This window comes from Elephas maximus, chromosome 17 (assembly GCF_024166365.1).
Source record: "Elephas maximus indicus isolate mEleMax1 chromosome 17, mEleMax1 primary haplotype, whole genome shotgun sequence".
NCBI lineage: Eukaryota > Metazoa > Chordata > Mammalia > Proboscidea > Elephantidae > Elephas > Elephas maximus.
In genome coordinates this window covers 26,901,330-26,917,916 of record NC_064835.1, presented here as the reverse complement: position 1 = coordinate 26,917,916, position 16,587 = coordinate 26,901,330, and the positions used below count along the sequence as shown (strand labels likewise).

At 43.3% G+C, this 16,587-nt stretch overlaps 2 protein-coding genes across 2 annotated transcripts in view; one reads left to right on the top strand and one right to left on the bottom strand.

The window, feature by feature from the left end:
* The window catches only part of SPA17 (sperm autoantigenic protein 17), a 28,943-nt gene extending 23,857 nt beyond the window's left edge, over positions 1–5,086 (bottom strand). The window contains exons 1-2 of the mRNA XM_049856207.1: positions 5,040–5,086; positions 3,345–3,525 (exon numbers count right to left, since the gene is read on the bottom strand). Of these exons, the coding sequence (XP_049712164.1) occupies positions 3,345–3,498 (154 nt within the window). The 5' untranslated portion in view covers positions 3,499–3,525; positions 5,040–5,086. The remainder of the gene's footprint in view (positions 1–3,344; positions 3,526–5,039) is intronic.
* A 70-nt stretch (positions 5,087–5,156) lies between these two features.
* The window catches only part of SIAE (sialic acid acetylesterase), a 52,907-nt gene continuing 41,476 nt past the window's right edge, over positions 5,157–16,587 (top strand). Inside the window, exons 1-2 of the mRNA XM_049856197.1 lie at positions 5,157–5,368; positions 9,453–9,614. Coding sequence (XP_049712154.1) covers positions 5,302–5,368; positions 9,453–9,614 — 229 coding nt within the window. The 5' untranslated portion in view covers positions 5,157–5,301. The remainder of the gene's footprint in view (positions 5,369–9,452; positions 9,615–16,587) is intronic.

Genomic DNA, 16,587 nt, shown 5'->3' with positions numbered 1-16,587 from the left:
CACACTCTGGAATCAAGTTGGTGAAGATCTTACTCTTTGAAAGCTAGCAGGCTGTGGGCCCACCCTTTGAAACCCCAAAGGCCATGGCTCTACCCTTGGAAACCCAAGAGGTTGTGGCCCTACCGTTTGAGACTGAGGCAGCTCTGCTTCCTGTGTTCCTTGTCTCTTCAGCATCTGCTTCATGGTTCCTTGGCCTCTTGTCCCTTCAGGCCTCACCACTCGTGTCTGTCCTACTGGGACAAATGTTCCAAAGCTCTGTAGCTCCACTGAAAAACGCCTGGAGGAACCCCACTCTGCTAGTACACTTCGGCCAGAAGGCACTCAGCATTCTTGCTCTGTGGTTTGACAAGTTTACTTCCACTGTTAAGTGCCTGAAGACACCCCACTGTGGCACGGAGCCTCCTGCACAAAGACACTCAGCTCTCTTGCTCTCTGGGTAGGCTCCCGTGATGTCTTGTGCTGGTCTTCTGGTTCTGCTGCTGCTATTTCTCTGCTGCTGCTTCTCACTGTCTTCACCATCTTCAGTGTTACAGCTCTCCTCACTTCTTCAGACTCCTCACCAGAGTTGTCTTTGATGACCATAATTCCACCAACAGTCTCTTCAAAGCAAACCAGGCTTTTACTATTAGTCACTTTAAAACTCTTCAAGCCTCTAACCATTCACAGTTTCAAAACTGCTTCCACAGTGTAGGTATCTGTTAGAGCAGCACCCCACTCTTGGTACCAAATTATGTCTTAGTTATCTAGTGCTGCTATACTAGAAATACCACAAATGGATGGCTTTAACAAACAGATTTATTCTCCCATAATCTAAGAGGCTAGAAGTCCAAATTCAGGGTGCCAGCTCCCAGAAAATGCTTTCTCTGTCAGTTCTGGGGGAAGATCCTTGTCATCAATCTTCCTCTGGTCTAGAAACTTCTCAGCACATGGACTCTGGGTCCAAAGGATGTGCTCACTTCTGACTCTTCTTTCTTAGTGGTAGGAGGTCCCCCTCCTCTCTTCTCAGTTCTCTTATATCTTAAAAAAAAAGGTTGATTCAGGATATAGCCTAATTCTGTGGATTGAATCCTGCCTCATTAACATAACTGCTCCTAATCCTGTCTCATTAACATCATAGAGGTTAGGATTTACAACACATAAGGAAATGACATCAGATCACATAATGGAGGACAACCACACTATACTGGGAATCATGGCCTAGCCAAGTGACACATTTTTGCAGGGCACAATTCAATCCGTAATACATGGTGTAAGGAGTTCCTGGGTAGTGCAAATGGTTACCCATTGGGTGGAAGGTTAAGCAAATGGTTAAGCGCTGGTCTACTAACTGAAAGGTTAGCTATTCAAACCCACCCTTAGATGCCTGAGAAGTAAGGCCTGGTGATATGCTTCCTTTCAGGGTCACAGCCTTGAAAACCCCATGGTGTGCAGTTCTACTCTGCACACATGGGGTTTCTGTGAGTTGGAATTGACTTCATGGCAACAACATGGTTTAAGGACTTGATCCAATTTATCTTTTTCTATTTTTATCCCAACATCATTTGTTAAAAAGTCCATTATTCCCTACTGATTTGACCTACTACTTATACTGTATACCAACACGTTTCCTGCCCCCCAAATCAGAGTTAAGCCTGGTCATCACTTATGAGGAATGCTGGCATGAGAATTCTTGTATTGTGTGGGAGATTGGGTTACAGGACCTTAATGATTTTTGTTCCCTTTTTGTAGAGATTAAATTCTGACGCTTTGTATTAGTTGGATAATTCCTGTCTGGTTGACATGGTGGAAATGGGTGTGGTACTTAAATTTTTTTCAAATAGTTTTACCCATTGTTTATTAGCTAGTATCCTGGGCCGTTAATCTGAATCACCAATTGCTTTAATCACCGTGATCCGGTAATAATGACTCGAATGTTTTTGTAATGGGATGTTTCTGAGTTCTAAAATTAAATACATGACTAATAACTTTTTATTGCATTAATTATAAAATTAATGTTATAATAACAAAATTAAATTAATGCTCATTACGATTTACCTCTTACCCCTAAAAATTTCTCCTAATGACTTCCCCCGATCAGAAAAAAGATAATTTATCAAAGTGTTTGCAGTGGCAGGCATTTAAGCTTCAAACTGTGCAATAAATATCCACACTGACTGAATATGGAAAAGACCAGCAACGTTCAGGAAACTGGCAGTGATTCTGAGCCCTGCTAGCAGAATGCAAAGGCTAGAGGTTAGAGCTGTGCAGTGTGTATGGGAGTTGTTTGAATTCAAGCCTCAAGCTAAGTTTCCTCCCTCTGTATAATGATTTTAAATGGAATGTTTATTTGCTCGTGGATATGTCTAGTCACCTTTACCACTCTGTTGGAACACTATCGTGAAAAGTAATGATGATGACAGGTTTTTCTTGACTAGAAGAGATGATAACATAAAGATTGTTCTAATCAAGAATAGGTTTTTTTGTATAAACTTATGGCCATAATAATTCCCATCCCGACACTGGGTCAGGTCCTGATAACCATGAACCTTCAAGGCAGGTGATTTAGAAATTTTATTTATGAACGTGAAGGAACTTTGTTTTTTCTCTTTCAACCAAAGAGTCACTTTAGCATGTATCTTAGACTCTGGGCAGGATGGGACCTTGAGAGTATAAAGGAAGAGTGTAAATTACCTTCCGATACTATGAAGTTCACTCAAAGCAGCTTGCCTTGAAAGCAGTTTGTCTGTGCACCTTTACTGTAGAACAGTTTCATACACCCCCAATGAATACCAATGTATCTTAATCTAAAGAGTGTAGAATTATTTTTTGCAAATCAACCTTTAAAGAAAACTGCAAACTCTCCTCCTAGGAAAGATAGACAGCCAACTGTCTGGGTGATGTAGGGAACAAACAAACAAACAAAAAAAAAACCAAACCCGGTGCCGTTGAGTCGATTCTGACTCATAGCGACCCTATAGGCCAGAGTAGAACTGCCCCATAGAGTTTCCAAGGAGCGCCTGGTGGATTCGAACTGCTGACCCTTTGGTTAGCAGCTGTAGCACTTAACCACTACGCCACCAGTCTGCTAAAAAATGGATGACTACGATCTTTTGCGGTCCCCTTCCACCCAGTATGTCCACGAGAAATATAGTGAAAAAGGTCTGGGTAATAAACTAGTAACCTTCCATAATGTGAAACCTATTTAAGACAACTTGTCAAAAAGGCACATGCTGTTTCAAATTCTGTTATTTGAAGTCAACTGCCTCAAAAAGATTTTCTGTGGAATGGGGATGGTCTTAATTACACCATAACCAAATGCTTAGTCTCTTATTGGAAAAAAAGATGCCTATTTTTAAAAAGCTTACTCTCTCTTTTCTCTAGAAGGTTCTCAAAATATGCTGCTGCAAAAGCTGGTATATTGTCCGGTTGCTCCCTCAGAATCTCGCGTGTCAGCCCTTCAAGAAGATTCCCAAATCCTTGTGGAATTCGGTAGTGGGTGTTGGAGAATGGAATCGACATCTCCTTGGAAGGAACTGCCTATCGTACCTAGAGATTCATTAAAGAGCACTGTCTTTAAATATGTATGATTTTATTTATGTAATCACAACTATGACAACAATTATTTCTGAGACCCAAATTTTGTAGACTTCAATTCTTTTTTTCCAACACGAGTTCATACATGTATTTTAAAAAGTTTTGACTTCTCCATTATTAATTAAAAACCTAAAAATCTATTGCCATTGAGTCGATTCCAACTCATAGTGACCCTATAGGACAGAGTAGAACTGCCCCCATAGAGTTTCCAAGGAGCGCCTGGTGGATTCAAACTGCCGACCTTTTGGTTAGCAGCTGTAGCTCTTAACCACTAGGCCACCAGGGTTTCCAAAATCCAACTCATGGTGACCCCATAGGATAGAGTAGAACTGCCTCATAGGGTTTTCAAGGAGCACCTGATGGATTTGAACTGCCAACCTTTTGGTTAGCAGCCATCCTCTTAACCAGTACACCACCGGGGTTTCCATTATTAATTAGAACATTACAAATACAGGCCCATTTATTAGGCTGAATACTTCTTTAGAAAATTAGGACAATCACAAATTTTTTCACTATAACGGTAAATATTTTTTCTCTCCATCCCTTTGTCTTTTGGTTCTTAGGAGGAGATGGTAATTTTTGCTATCTTACAGGAATTTAGAGAGAATCATGATTAAAAACCTAGCTTTGCTGAATTCATTATAAGTTGCTGAGAAGACCCTGTTTAGGAAATTAGGCAGGTGGTTATATCTACAACAAACAAACGAAACAAAAAACATTTTTAAAAAGTTGGAACTAGTCCTGGTTCTAGAAATTCCCCCAATTTGTTGAATGAAGACGTTTCACACTTAATCTTTTCTTTAGCTTCCATTCATGAAGCCTGACTTCTAAACAGCTGTTTACTCCAAAGTGGAGCAGTAGGCAAGGTCATGATTTTGAAAGCCTAGTTTCCAAAAAACCCTGGGGCAGTTCTACTCTGTCCTCTAGGGTTGCTATGAGTCCTAATCGACTCAAGGGCACTGGGCTTTTTTTTTGGTCTCCAAAGTTTTCAGGGCCTTTTATTTTTTGGGTTTGTCTTGACCAGGCCTTCTCTCCCTGTCTTGGAATATACGGGCTAGATTAAGGGTAATTGCCAAGCAGCCGGTTAGGCTACTATGAAAAGAACATGTAGGGATCTGGTCTGTTCATGAGATTGTCAATGCGGAATGAAAGCGGAGGCCGGATCCATGGAGTGTTTTTTCTTTCTTTTTTTTTGAGGGGCAGGAGATGAGGCATTGAATCAGTCTAGGACTGTGAAAAGAAGGGCTGGTCAGACCTGGGGAGTGTAGGGCGGACGGAAGGGAAGACCTGGTCTTGCCGGGGGCTGGATGTGGACGACCTGGGATTGCGGACTTGGGCAGAATAGGCTGCCTTGGCTAATCTGCACCAGTATTCCTGGCGTATGTCGGGGATCCTGAGAGAACACGAGACACGAAAGGAAAAGGCGAGGTCCTGGTTTTGGAGAGGAAGTGGGGAAGCCGCCTCACCTCTTCTTTCTCTCTGAGCTGGTGCCGATGGTTCCGGTTGTTTTTTCTCGTTGCTGGGTAACCGTTTTTTTCTTTTTCAACTACGGCGGCCGAGAGGGTGAGAGGCACCGCCTCGCCCTGAGGCCGCGGGCAGCTTCGCGGATTCAAGGGCACGCGAGGGGTGGAGTCACCTCCTCCACCCTGCTCCGCTCCGGCCCCGCCCCCACGGGCCGCGCCCCTAGCTAGCCCCCACTTCCGGAGTCCCGCGCGCTGGTGATACATCATGGTCGCACCAGGATTGGTGTTTGGGCTAATGATGCCTTTAATCTTGTGGGTCAGCAGAAGTGCAGGTGAGGCTTCCCGGCCGAACCCCTGCCCCTCAGCCTGCGCCGGCCCCGAGATCCAGCGTCCTCTGCAGGACCCCTACCGGTGCCCCCCTTCTCGGGATCGGGAAAGGAACCCGGGCCAGGAGCTGGGATCTCAGACCCAGACTTAGGGTCGGTGCTTCGGCCCTAACGCTTCCTGCACCATTGTGGGATGCCTTCTTTCTGACAGAGTGTGTCGAGGGCAGAGGGAGAATTGGGTTTGTCTGAGTGCGGAAGCTCAAATATACCCAGACTGAGGCCCTCAGGGTCTTTGAGCAGCTGCAGGGGAGCTGGGTGGGGAGGGGGTGCAGCTAGTTAGCTAGTTAGAAGCTAGTTAGATATTATTGGGAAACAGGTGACTGAGTTATCCAGACATTTCAGTGCTGCCCGCACAGTTGTGCCTTGGGGAGGTTTGCTTAAGGCTGGGTTCCTTGGGGGAATTAAATTTTACTAGTTTAAGTAGTGATTAGGGCTAAGAAACAACCCTCTCACTGGCTCAGAATATTTAAGGCTCTGCTGTGATTTCTGGTGCAGTTACAGATATCGGTGGTGGAATAATATGCGTGACTTTGGAGAGGAGGGTGACTGGCGTTGGGCTATTGTTTAGGTCAGATCCTGTCATTTGAATACATACCCCTGTCCTCACAATAGGCAGGCTGGGCAAGTGGGTTACATGCATGGAGAAACCAGAAGAGGGAATCTGTCTGCTAGCGTACAGTAATAATGATGGACCTATTTTTTTTTTTTTCAAAACCACCGCAAGAGTGGATCCCAAAGAAATGAAAGTTGAGCTGGGAGAATGGATTGCAGAAAAATGACTGCTGCTCTACCTAGAAACCCCCAGAAATACCCCAATTCAGACAGACTGAAGCTCAGTATGTGTTTTTTTCAGGGAGTGCAGACTAGCAACACTGCAGTGTTCGTTCCCTGATGCTTATCTCCCTGTGCCGTGACCTTTGGGGTCCATTATATGAGGTAGGGAGAAGATGAAAAGAGTAGGGACATATTTTATTAGTTTTTCTGTTAAAGGTTGTTAACATCAGTGTTTAATCTCTTTTGGGTCATATTGTTACATCATCTTCATTAACGTTGGCTGTATTTCTCATTCATTAATGCCTTATTTGGTTGCATCTACTGACATCTTTCCTTCAGTTGTTTTCCCTGCTCCCATTTTTATCACATAATATTTGATACATACAAAAGTATGTGTGACAATAAAACAACAAAATGAACATACCACCCAACTTAGGCACTAGGACATTGCCAGCATTATTGAGGCTCCCTGTATGTTCCCCTGCAAGCCTACCCACCAGCTCCTCACCAGAGGTAAGCACTGTCCTAATTGCGTAAGCCCACTTTTAATGATGATCTCTTTCGCCACAACACTAATCCTGTTTTTCTTCTCCAATCCCCAAATGAAAAAATCCGAGACCTAAAAAAAAAATTCAAATGTTAAACGTGTCTTGTGTTTGACAAAAGCAATTACTAGGTCTGCCCCCACTTTCCAGTCTTCTGTTTCTGTTCATTGCTCAATTCCTTGGTAATGTTCCACTGTATACAGTTGCTAGCTTGGAATTTGAGCTTTACAAGGACAGGGAGTATGACTTTTGTTTGATTTACCATCAATAGCTGGCAGAGTGGGAATCAGGTGGCTTGGTTTCTAGCTCTATCACTAACTGCCTATGTGATTTTAGACCAGTCGAATAAGTTTAATGTCTGTAAAACTGGTTCAGTGGTAGAATTCTCACCTTCCATGCAGGAGACCTGGGTTCAATGCCTGGTCAATGCACCTCCTGTGCAGCTACCGGCTGGAGGCTTACGTGTTGCTCTGATGCTGAATCGGTTTCAGTAGAGCTTCCAGATGAAGATGGACTAGGAAGAAAGGCCTGACAATCTACTCCTGAAAGTCAGTGAATGAAAAGCCTATGGATCACAACAACAATAATGTGTCTAGCACTGTATCTGCTACTTGTGAGCTTCTCAGTAGAATGTAAGATTCCTGCCGGCAAGGATTTTTGTCTTTTTTTTTTCATTCCCCCATCCTTTCTCATTGTTAAATCTCCAGTGCTTAAAATCATGTGTGGCATAAAGTCCGCATCAGTAAATATTTGTTGAATTAATTAACGAATGTGATAAAACCAAAACCAAACTTGTTGCCGTCAAGTGGATTCCGACTCGTAGAGACCCCATAGGACAAAGCAGAACTGCCCCACAGGGTTTCCAAGGAGTGGCTGGTAGATTCGAACTGCCGACTTTTTTGGTTAGCAGCCGACCTCTTAAGATATGATAGCTATTTTTAAAAAAAATGCTTAAGGTTCTTGGGTTTCAGTCTCTTGATCAGTAGGTAATGAAGATTATACCCTAGAGGGTGAAAGATCTGTGGCATCTCTAATATCCTTTATGCTAGAATGGAGGAATGCATAAAGAGGTTCAGGATGTGTCTGTTGGCTGTAACAGTGACTTGGAGAGGCGTTTCCCCCAGACTGTGGACCGCTGGCTGCACACGGCTAGAGCCCTTCCTTTGCGTGGACTCTAGGCTCATACAACTGCTAGCCAGTTTTCCTCACTCCTTTCCACCACTCTCACCCTACTTAGCCCTTATGCCTTTGGCTTTCGTTTTTTGTTCCATAGCACCTACCCAAGACGAGGCCCTCCCACACATGTGCCTCTCTGTTTCCCCCAGCACGCTGCCAACGCGCTTATGCAATCCTGTGTGTTGTAGTCTCTTCTTGGAGAGATTTGCTCGTGGTAGCTGTGCATCTCTAGCCCCGTAGGTCTTCTGGGTGATCTTTGATTGTCATGTAGGTTTCATTATGGAACTAGTTCATAAGAGAGAGCTGAAGATTTTTAGGGACTGGGCTGATATTCAAAGAGCAGGATAAATAGGCCACTGACTGAGTATGTGTAGGAGACTTCATTAGCTGTCTGCCTTGTTAAGTATAGCCTACGGGGCCGTCATCATTTGTAGCTTTCAGGGAGGAAAATGTCAACCTTGTTAATATGCTCTTTCCTGTCTGTTATTTTTATTTAAAACTCATTTAAAAAATATTCATTTTGTTAATTATTTTCTACTAAGGATTTTGTCTTCTTTTGTTCAGATATACGGGGATGTAATAGAAGGAACTTTATTTTTTTCCTTATTAAATTTTGATGAGGAACTCACTGAGATAATTTGGATCAGTGCTTGTTAATAATAAAATAATTCAGTATAGGCTAGATGTTAAAAATAGGAACGGTCTTATTAAAGCGAATTTTTATGCAGTCTTGCTAGTGAATCTCTAGAATAGAACCCACAGTGCTTCCTCTTGCTCTTTTTGTATAATTTTGCTTGTAAAACGGGCAAAGTTGGGACGAACAATCTTTGGTTGGGTTTTTTTGACTTATCTCTTTCTGACCTTATTTTTGTGTCTTGGTTCATCAGAATTTACCTTAGAGGGAAGCATACTTGTCACATTTGTAAGTGCTTATTTACAATTTTTAGTGCAGTACACTGGATTGTCAAAAAACCAGAACAAGGGGAATTATATGAGGGAAATTAACACTGGTAGGTTGGAGAGGGGGAGATAAAAAGTGGGAAAAGAAAGATCAGAGGTTGTATTGGAGAGAGGCATGCTTCTTTAGCCCCAGCCATTAGGAGTGGGAGTGGGAGTGGGAATGGAAAGTCAGGGAAGGAAGTGCTTTATTTTTCTTATAAACACCATCTGTGGCATGCGTAAAAGGAGCATTTTAGTGATTTGGGGGGAGAGAGCCAAGTATTTAGGGCCAAGCCTGAGAGGAAAGGAAGATCAAGAGCTCTGAAGGGAAGGGGGTTTGTGGTGCATGGGTTACCCTACATTCTTTGAGTTTTCATTATTGGTCATCTTGTACCATGATGCATATTGTTGGAACCTGTTCTTGTTATGTTGCTTCCCTAATTAGGAGGAATAAGATCTAGTTTTAGATGATTAAAAGGACTGAGTATATCCAGATTCTCTTGTATAAAGACTCTCTGCTCATTGCAGTTTCACCCAAATCAGTTGGTGATGAATTTCCTGATGACGCCCTTCTAAGTGTTTGCTACATTTTTTAGGTGTTGATTTTCGCTTTGCTTCATACATCGATAATTACATGGTACTGCAGAAGGAGCCTTCTGGGGCAGTGATCTGGGGCTATGGCATACCCGGAGCCACAGTGTCAGTGACTGTGTGCCAAGTCCACGAGACTATCATGAAGAAAGTGACCAGTGTGAAAGGTAAGGCAGCCTGGCCCCTGTTTAGCTATTGTCTTTGTCTGCCACCTACTGGATCATCAGAAAAATGAATGCTTATGCTTTGAGTGTTTACCATGTGATAGGCACTGAGGGTGGAGTCTCTGGATGGTGCAAACAGGTTAATACCCTCACTGTTAACTGAAAGGTTGAAGGCCTGAATCCACCTGGGGGTGCCTCAGAAGAAAGGCCTGGTGATCTACTGCTTCAGCCTTTGAAAACCTGGACAGTTCTACTTTGATACACATAAGGGCGCCGTGAGTTGGAATTGACTTGATGGCAACTGGTTAGGCACTGAAACAGAAAAATAAGACTAAGTCAGAGTCCCTGTCCTCACGCAGCTCATGGAATAGTGGTAGTAGGTGGACATTGGTGGTGCAATGGTAAAAGAGCTTGGCTGCTAACCAAAAGGTCGGCATTTAGAATCCACCGGTTGCTCCTTGGAAACTCTGTGGGGCAGTTGTACTCTATTCTCTAGGGTTGCTATGAGTCGTAATGGACTCTGTGGCAACGGGTTTGTTTTTTTATTTTTTGTTTTGGTTTATGACATATAGTGCAGTGTGATAAAAGCTATGATGAAAGTGTGTATAGGTTGTCATGGGATACCGAAGAAAACATCTAACTCGGATTGGGTGGTCATGAAAGGTTTTCACAGACGGTAACATTTGAGTGGAATCATTTATAAATAAGAGGCAATATGTAGAAGTGGTTGAACCTAGGCTATGGAGTTCATTGGATTGAGGTCCTGACTCTGTCACTCAGTGGCCATGTAACCTTGAAGATGTTATTTAATCTCTCTGTGCCATGGTTTGTTTGTAAAGTGGAAGTAATGATAATAGAATTATTGTGAGGATTAAATGAATTAACATATGTAAAGTACTCATAACAGTGCCTGGCACATGATAAGTATGGAATAAATATTGGCTGCTGTTATTACTGTTTAATCAGTCACTCAAATATTATATTGAGTGTTTACTATGCCATGTACTATGCTAGGTACAGGCAATACAATGATGAACAAAGAAGATATAATTTCTCCCCAGTGAAGCTCATGTGTTAGGGGAGGACATAGAAAAATAATAAGCAACAATAAGCAAAATGATAGGTGCCGCTATGGAGAAGTACAGGGTGCTCTGGGAGCACTTAGTGGGGATAATTAACTTAATCTAAGGCTTATCTTAAAAGATGAGTGGGGGAAGCAGATAGAGAGAATAGACTGGGCAAAGATAGGGAGGCATGAGCAAGCATGGGTCATTGGAGAAATGGCAAACAGGTTGGTTTGTTGGAACACAGGGCTGTGCGACTGGTGGTGGATGACAGATGATGTTGGAAAGGTAGGGAGACTTGTTTGTCCTTGCTAAGGAGTGTATCCTTTGTTCTGGATTGATGGATTTTAAGCAGCAAAGCAGTAAAATAGCACAATCAGATTTGTATTTAAAAAGATCGCTCTGGTAGCAGAACTCTGGATTGGAGACTGGTAAATCTAGAAGTGGACAGACTGATTGGCAGGCTGTTAAGCTATCAAGGTACAGGTTACGAGGACTTGACCCAAGATGGTGGCTGTGAGGATGTTCAAGAAAGAATGAGCAGCCTTGATGAGCAGGGAGGTTCTACAGAAGGATCTCTGTCTAGGGGAGACAAAGACGTTTGAGTTAGTGTATGGAGGAGGCAAAGCTAGATGTTACTGGTGCAGGAAAGCATGCTGGGGCTGGGTCAGGTGGAGACCAGATGCATCTACATAGCTGCAGCATCCTGAGGTGAGGGTGAGACAGGTGAGGAGGCTACTCTGGGAGGTGGTAGAGTTAGTGTTGGAATTCAAGGTTTGAGCAATGACTTGACTATACATATGTGATGGGGAATCTTGTGGAAATTTTGCTGGCCTCTGAAAACAAGGATTGCCTAGTTAGTTCAGTTGGTACACAGTACTGATATCCAACCCAAACCAAAACAAAACAAAAAACCCAAACCCATTGCCATCGAGTCAATTCCGACTCATAGTGACCCTATAGGATAGAGTAGAACTGCCTCATAGGGTTTCCAAGGAGCGCCTGGTGGATTTGAACTGCCAAGCTCTTGGTTAGCAGCTGAGCTCTTAACCACTGTGTCACCAGGGCTTCAATAAGTATCTAGGAGGCAGAAACTACAAATTACTGTAGAGGATGATATGGAAAATACATAAATTTATATAACATTTAATTAAAAAAAATGTTCGTTTGCATTGTTTTTAGTCTTCCTCTCCCCTCCGCTCTACCTCACTCCTATGGCTGTTCCAGGGCTACCGTTCGGGGTGGGCAGAGATGGGGCAGGAGGGTAAGTGGTGACGAGCAGAAATAAAAGGTAATAATTAAGGGATGAGCCTCCCTTTTCCTTTACAGTGATTGTGACTCTGCTCACTGATTTTGAGTTCAAGCCTATAAACATTTATTGAAGGCTTCTAATGTATAAAATCACAGAGCTAGAAACCCTGGGAAATACAAAGGACACAGATAATGCCAGTCCTTGCACATTTACCAGTTCAGGTTCAAGTAATACCCTGATTGCTTCATTGCAAAGTCATGGGTGATTTGAAGTAACCAGTAGTAGCTTGAGGGAATTAGGTGATTCGTGGACAGTTGATGGTAATTTCACAGGAAAAGGGGTTGGCGGGGTAGTTCTGTGTGTCAGGCTTTCCATGTTGGCGTGGTAGAGAAGAAAGACATTCTACAAACCTGCTTCAGTGAGTGTCTTGCTCTGTCCCACCTATCCCACCTGTGAAACAAAATGGATGACGGATTATTTGGAATAAAGGATGTAGACATGTAGGGAATTTCACAGGGTAGAAAAGAATGCCTCTCAAAGGAGACACTACAGGGGATGCTGAAGGGTTGATTTTTCCTTTGGATTTTGATGAGGACTCTGGGATTTTCGGCCAGACTACCTCAATTTGCCACCCTTTCTCCCTCTGTTAATATTTAATTTATTGCCTATAATCCCCTAGGTGCCCAGAACAAAGGGGGACTTATAGAGACTTTTGCCCAGCAGACTGACATTTGAGACATGGAAAAGTTAAAAGCCCAGGAATGAATGGGAATATGGGCAGGTATGGGTTCTGTTCAAACTGTGTTGCTAAGTGATGCATGATGGCCCTCTCAGACATAAGGGATAAAGTTGGGAGAATAGGATAGGTAATATATGTGGCAGTATGTGCCTGTAGGTAATAATATAAGGTATGTCTGTCTATGTTTGTCGTTATGCTTGATGTAAGTAGATAAAATTTCTCCAATTTAGAAAAATATAAAAAGCCTAAGAGTCCTTCTACCCCCCTTATTAGAGTGATGGCATGTATATTAGTTTTCTATGCTGTGTAACAAATTACCACAAACTTAGTGGCTTAAAACAACACCCATTTACTATCTCACAGTTCTCTAGGTCTGAAGTCTGGTGAAGGTTTAGGTGGGCTCTCTGCTCAGGGTATCACAGGGTTGGAATCAAGGTGTTGGGCAGGCTGTGTGCTCACCTGGAGGCTCGACTATGGAAGGGCCTGCTTCCAAGCTCCCTCAGATTGCTGGCAGAATGTGTTTCCTGTGGCTGTAGAATTCATGGTAGTGTCTTGGCTGCTTTACGTCTCTGACCTTTAGGCCCTCTTTTAAGGGCTTCACCTTAGTAGGTCAGGCCCACCCAGGGTAGTGTCCCTTTTGAATAACTCAAAGTCAGTGATTAGGGACTTTAATCACATCTGCAGAATTACTTTACCTTTACCATGTAACATAACCTAATCATAAGAGTGACATCCCATCCCCTTCGCCATTTTCTGTTGGTTAGACACAAGTTACAGGTTCTGCCTACACTCAAGGGGAGGGGATTATACAACCAAACCAAAACCAAACCATTTGCTGTCGAATCAGTGCCGACTCATGGCAACACCATGGGTTAGAATAGAACTGTGCTCCGTAGGGTTTTCAGTGGCTGATATCTCAGAAGTAGCTTGCCAGGCCTCTGTGTGGACTTGAACTTCCAGCCTTTTTGTTAGCAGCCAAGGATGGTAACTGTTTGCAACCACCCAGGGACTCTAGGATTATACAAGGGTGTGACTTACTGGGTGTCACCTTGAGGTGTTCGTGTCACAGCATGTTATGCTTTAAGTAACTTACAATGAGTGGCTTTATGGACAGAAAAATATTTAAGCCTTTATTTTTTGCGTTCATATTTGGTGATGGTGGAAATGAACTTTTAGGTTACAGAATAAATACAGGTTGGTAAGCGGCAGTTTGGGCAGTAAGGCCTTCTTTACCTCCAAGCCACTTCCAAAAACCACTGAACCAATTACAGGGTTCAGTGGAGAAGAAGTGAATAAGGCTGTTTCCTTCAGCTCTAAGACTTTCCTCTTAGGAAGGGAAAGGTCATAGAGAATTTTTCTTTTTCTCTTCTTGGCATCTGAGACTTTGGCACAATAACCTGAAAAATAATTAACATCTGATATGAATAGCAAAAAGAAAAAGTAAGAACATACTTTGTGTTTAATTGTGTCTGTAGACAGATTATTTTAATTTTTTTTGTTCTTTCCATTTTGAGGTGGGGGTTGGTTGGGGAGATGGAGAGAAGATGGACGGAGGTGGAGACTTCCTTACTTATGCCCTTGGTTGGACCATGCAGTGAAGAGGAACAGTAAGAAACAGGCCCCCATATATGCTGTTAGACACAGAAACACAAAGTCCTCGTCAGTTTGTGTGGCTCTTTTATCGGTATAAGCCAGGGCCGGGGTTCACGTTCTGCTGTTTACCTGTGGAGTGCCTGGTACACGGTGAGCACTCCACACAGGGGAATGATAGAGGGAGAAAATGAGCCTTCGTAGATGGTGAGGAACCAGAGATGTCAGTGTGATGAAAATGGGAATTTATAGAAACATGGGCCTGAATTGGTAAAAGATAGCAAGTGATTAAAAAACCAAAACCAAACCCATCGCTGTTGAGTTGATTCCAACTCACAGTGACCCTAAAGGACAGAGTAGAACTGGCCCCTACGGTTTCTAAGGAGCACTTGGTGGATTCAAACTGCTGACCTTTTAGTTAGCAGCCAAGCTTTTTACCACTGCACCACCAGGGCTCATTGTTAGTTGGCATAAAGTTGATTCCAACTCATATGCCAGTAACCCGATATGTTGCAGAATAGAACTGCTCCATAAGGTTTTCAAGGCTATGACCTTTTGGAAGTAGATTGCCAGGCCTTACTTCTGAGGTGCCTCTGGGTGGGTTTGAACTGCCAACCTTTTGGTTAGTAGTCCAGCATTTAACCATTTGTGCTGTCCAGGGACTCCAATTAGGACCTAGAAGGAACCAAAACAGCTGTTGCTCAGAAAACCTATCAGGATCAATAGAAAACCAGTGGATGGTGAACTTGTAATCCTTTGTGGTCGGTGACTAAATTTTATTTTTTGAACTCAACCTAAAGGACATGATGTAGTGTCTAAAAACTACAAATAGACTTCATTGGCCTATGGTGAGCTCCACTTCAACAACCAGTCCTGACCTGACAAGCCAAGGACTAGTAATCACTTATAAACATGGTGGTTTATGCCTCTGAGAAACAGTCTTCACAGGGATTACTCTCCTTTGTGTAGACTTCATAGGAGTAGACCTGCATTGTTTTAAACTAATCATTTCTGAGTGAATTTGGCAGTTAGTAACCTCTTTGTGGTGGATCAGGTTTCCCCTCCCTGTTTGACACTTCACTTAACTCCCGTTGTTGTGTCAGATTTCATTTTTCTTTTATCAAATGGGGGAGGAAAAAAAGGTAGAAATGAAAAGAACTTGAGGACTAGCACAGAAGGAAGTTCTCCAAGGTCATCCATGAAGTTGGAAGGAGATTTCTCTGGAGGGCAGTTCTTGGGGAATAAGACTCGGGTCTTAATGCCTACTTTCTTCAGACTCTTTAGGCCCTGGGGGGGAGCTCATCCTCTGGCAGTATTATGGTATTGCTATTTTTTGCCCAAATATTTCACCCTTCTTGTTGTCTTTTGGAGCCCTGGTGGTGCAGTGGTGAAGAGCTTGGCTGCTAACCAAAAGGTTGGCAGTTCGAATCCACCAGCTGCTCCGTGGAATCCCTATGAGGCAGTTCTGCTCTGTCCTATAGGGTCGCTATGAGTTGGAATCGACTCGATGGTAATGGGTTTCATGGTTTGGTATTGTCTGTGACCAATTACCACAGAGCGAGTGGCTGAAAGCAGCAGAAATTTATTCTCTCACAGTTCTGGAGGCCAGAAGTCTGAAATCAAGGTGTTGACAGGGCCATGCTCCTTCTTTGCCTCTTCTGGCTTCTAGTGGTTATAGGCAGTTCTTGGCATTCCTTGGCTTTCGGCAGTGTAACTCCAATCTCTGCCTCCATCGTCACGTGGCTGTCTTCCTTCTGTGTGTGACCGTGTCCAAATTCCCTTCTTATAAGGACATCAGTTACTGGATTAGGGCCCACTCTAATCTAGTGTGACCTCACCTTAACTGGACTGCATCTGCAGTGACCCTATTTCCAAATAAGGCCATACTCACAGGTTTCGGGTGGGCAGGACTTTTTAGGGGACACTATACAATCCAGTACAGGCAGCAAATCTTTTCAGAAGCTCTGATGAAGGTAGTTCTCTTCACCAGTCATGTTGCCTGGACTGGGGCTAAGTGTAAACAGTGAATTCATGGCAGTGACTAGGAATAGATTGTGCGGTAGTAGAAGTAGAAGTGGTCCTGTGCTAGGTTTCTGGAGGTTGACCTCATCATCATAAGTGAGCAGTGTTGGTGGCAGAAGGACAGAGCTCCAGTTAGATATGTCAGTGCAGGAAGCCTGGGAAGACCTTGGCAAGATTATACTTGGGACAGATTGGAACGTCTGCCTGCGCAGAAGTGTGAGCCATACGGAGCACATCACACCTGTGTGACACAATCTGTACTAGCTGCCCACTGTTTCCAAAACAGTGACTTTTTTGCTTTAGGTGAAC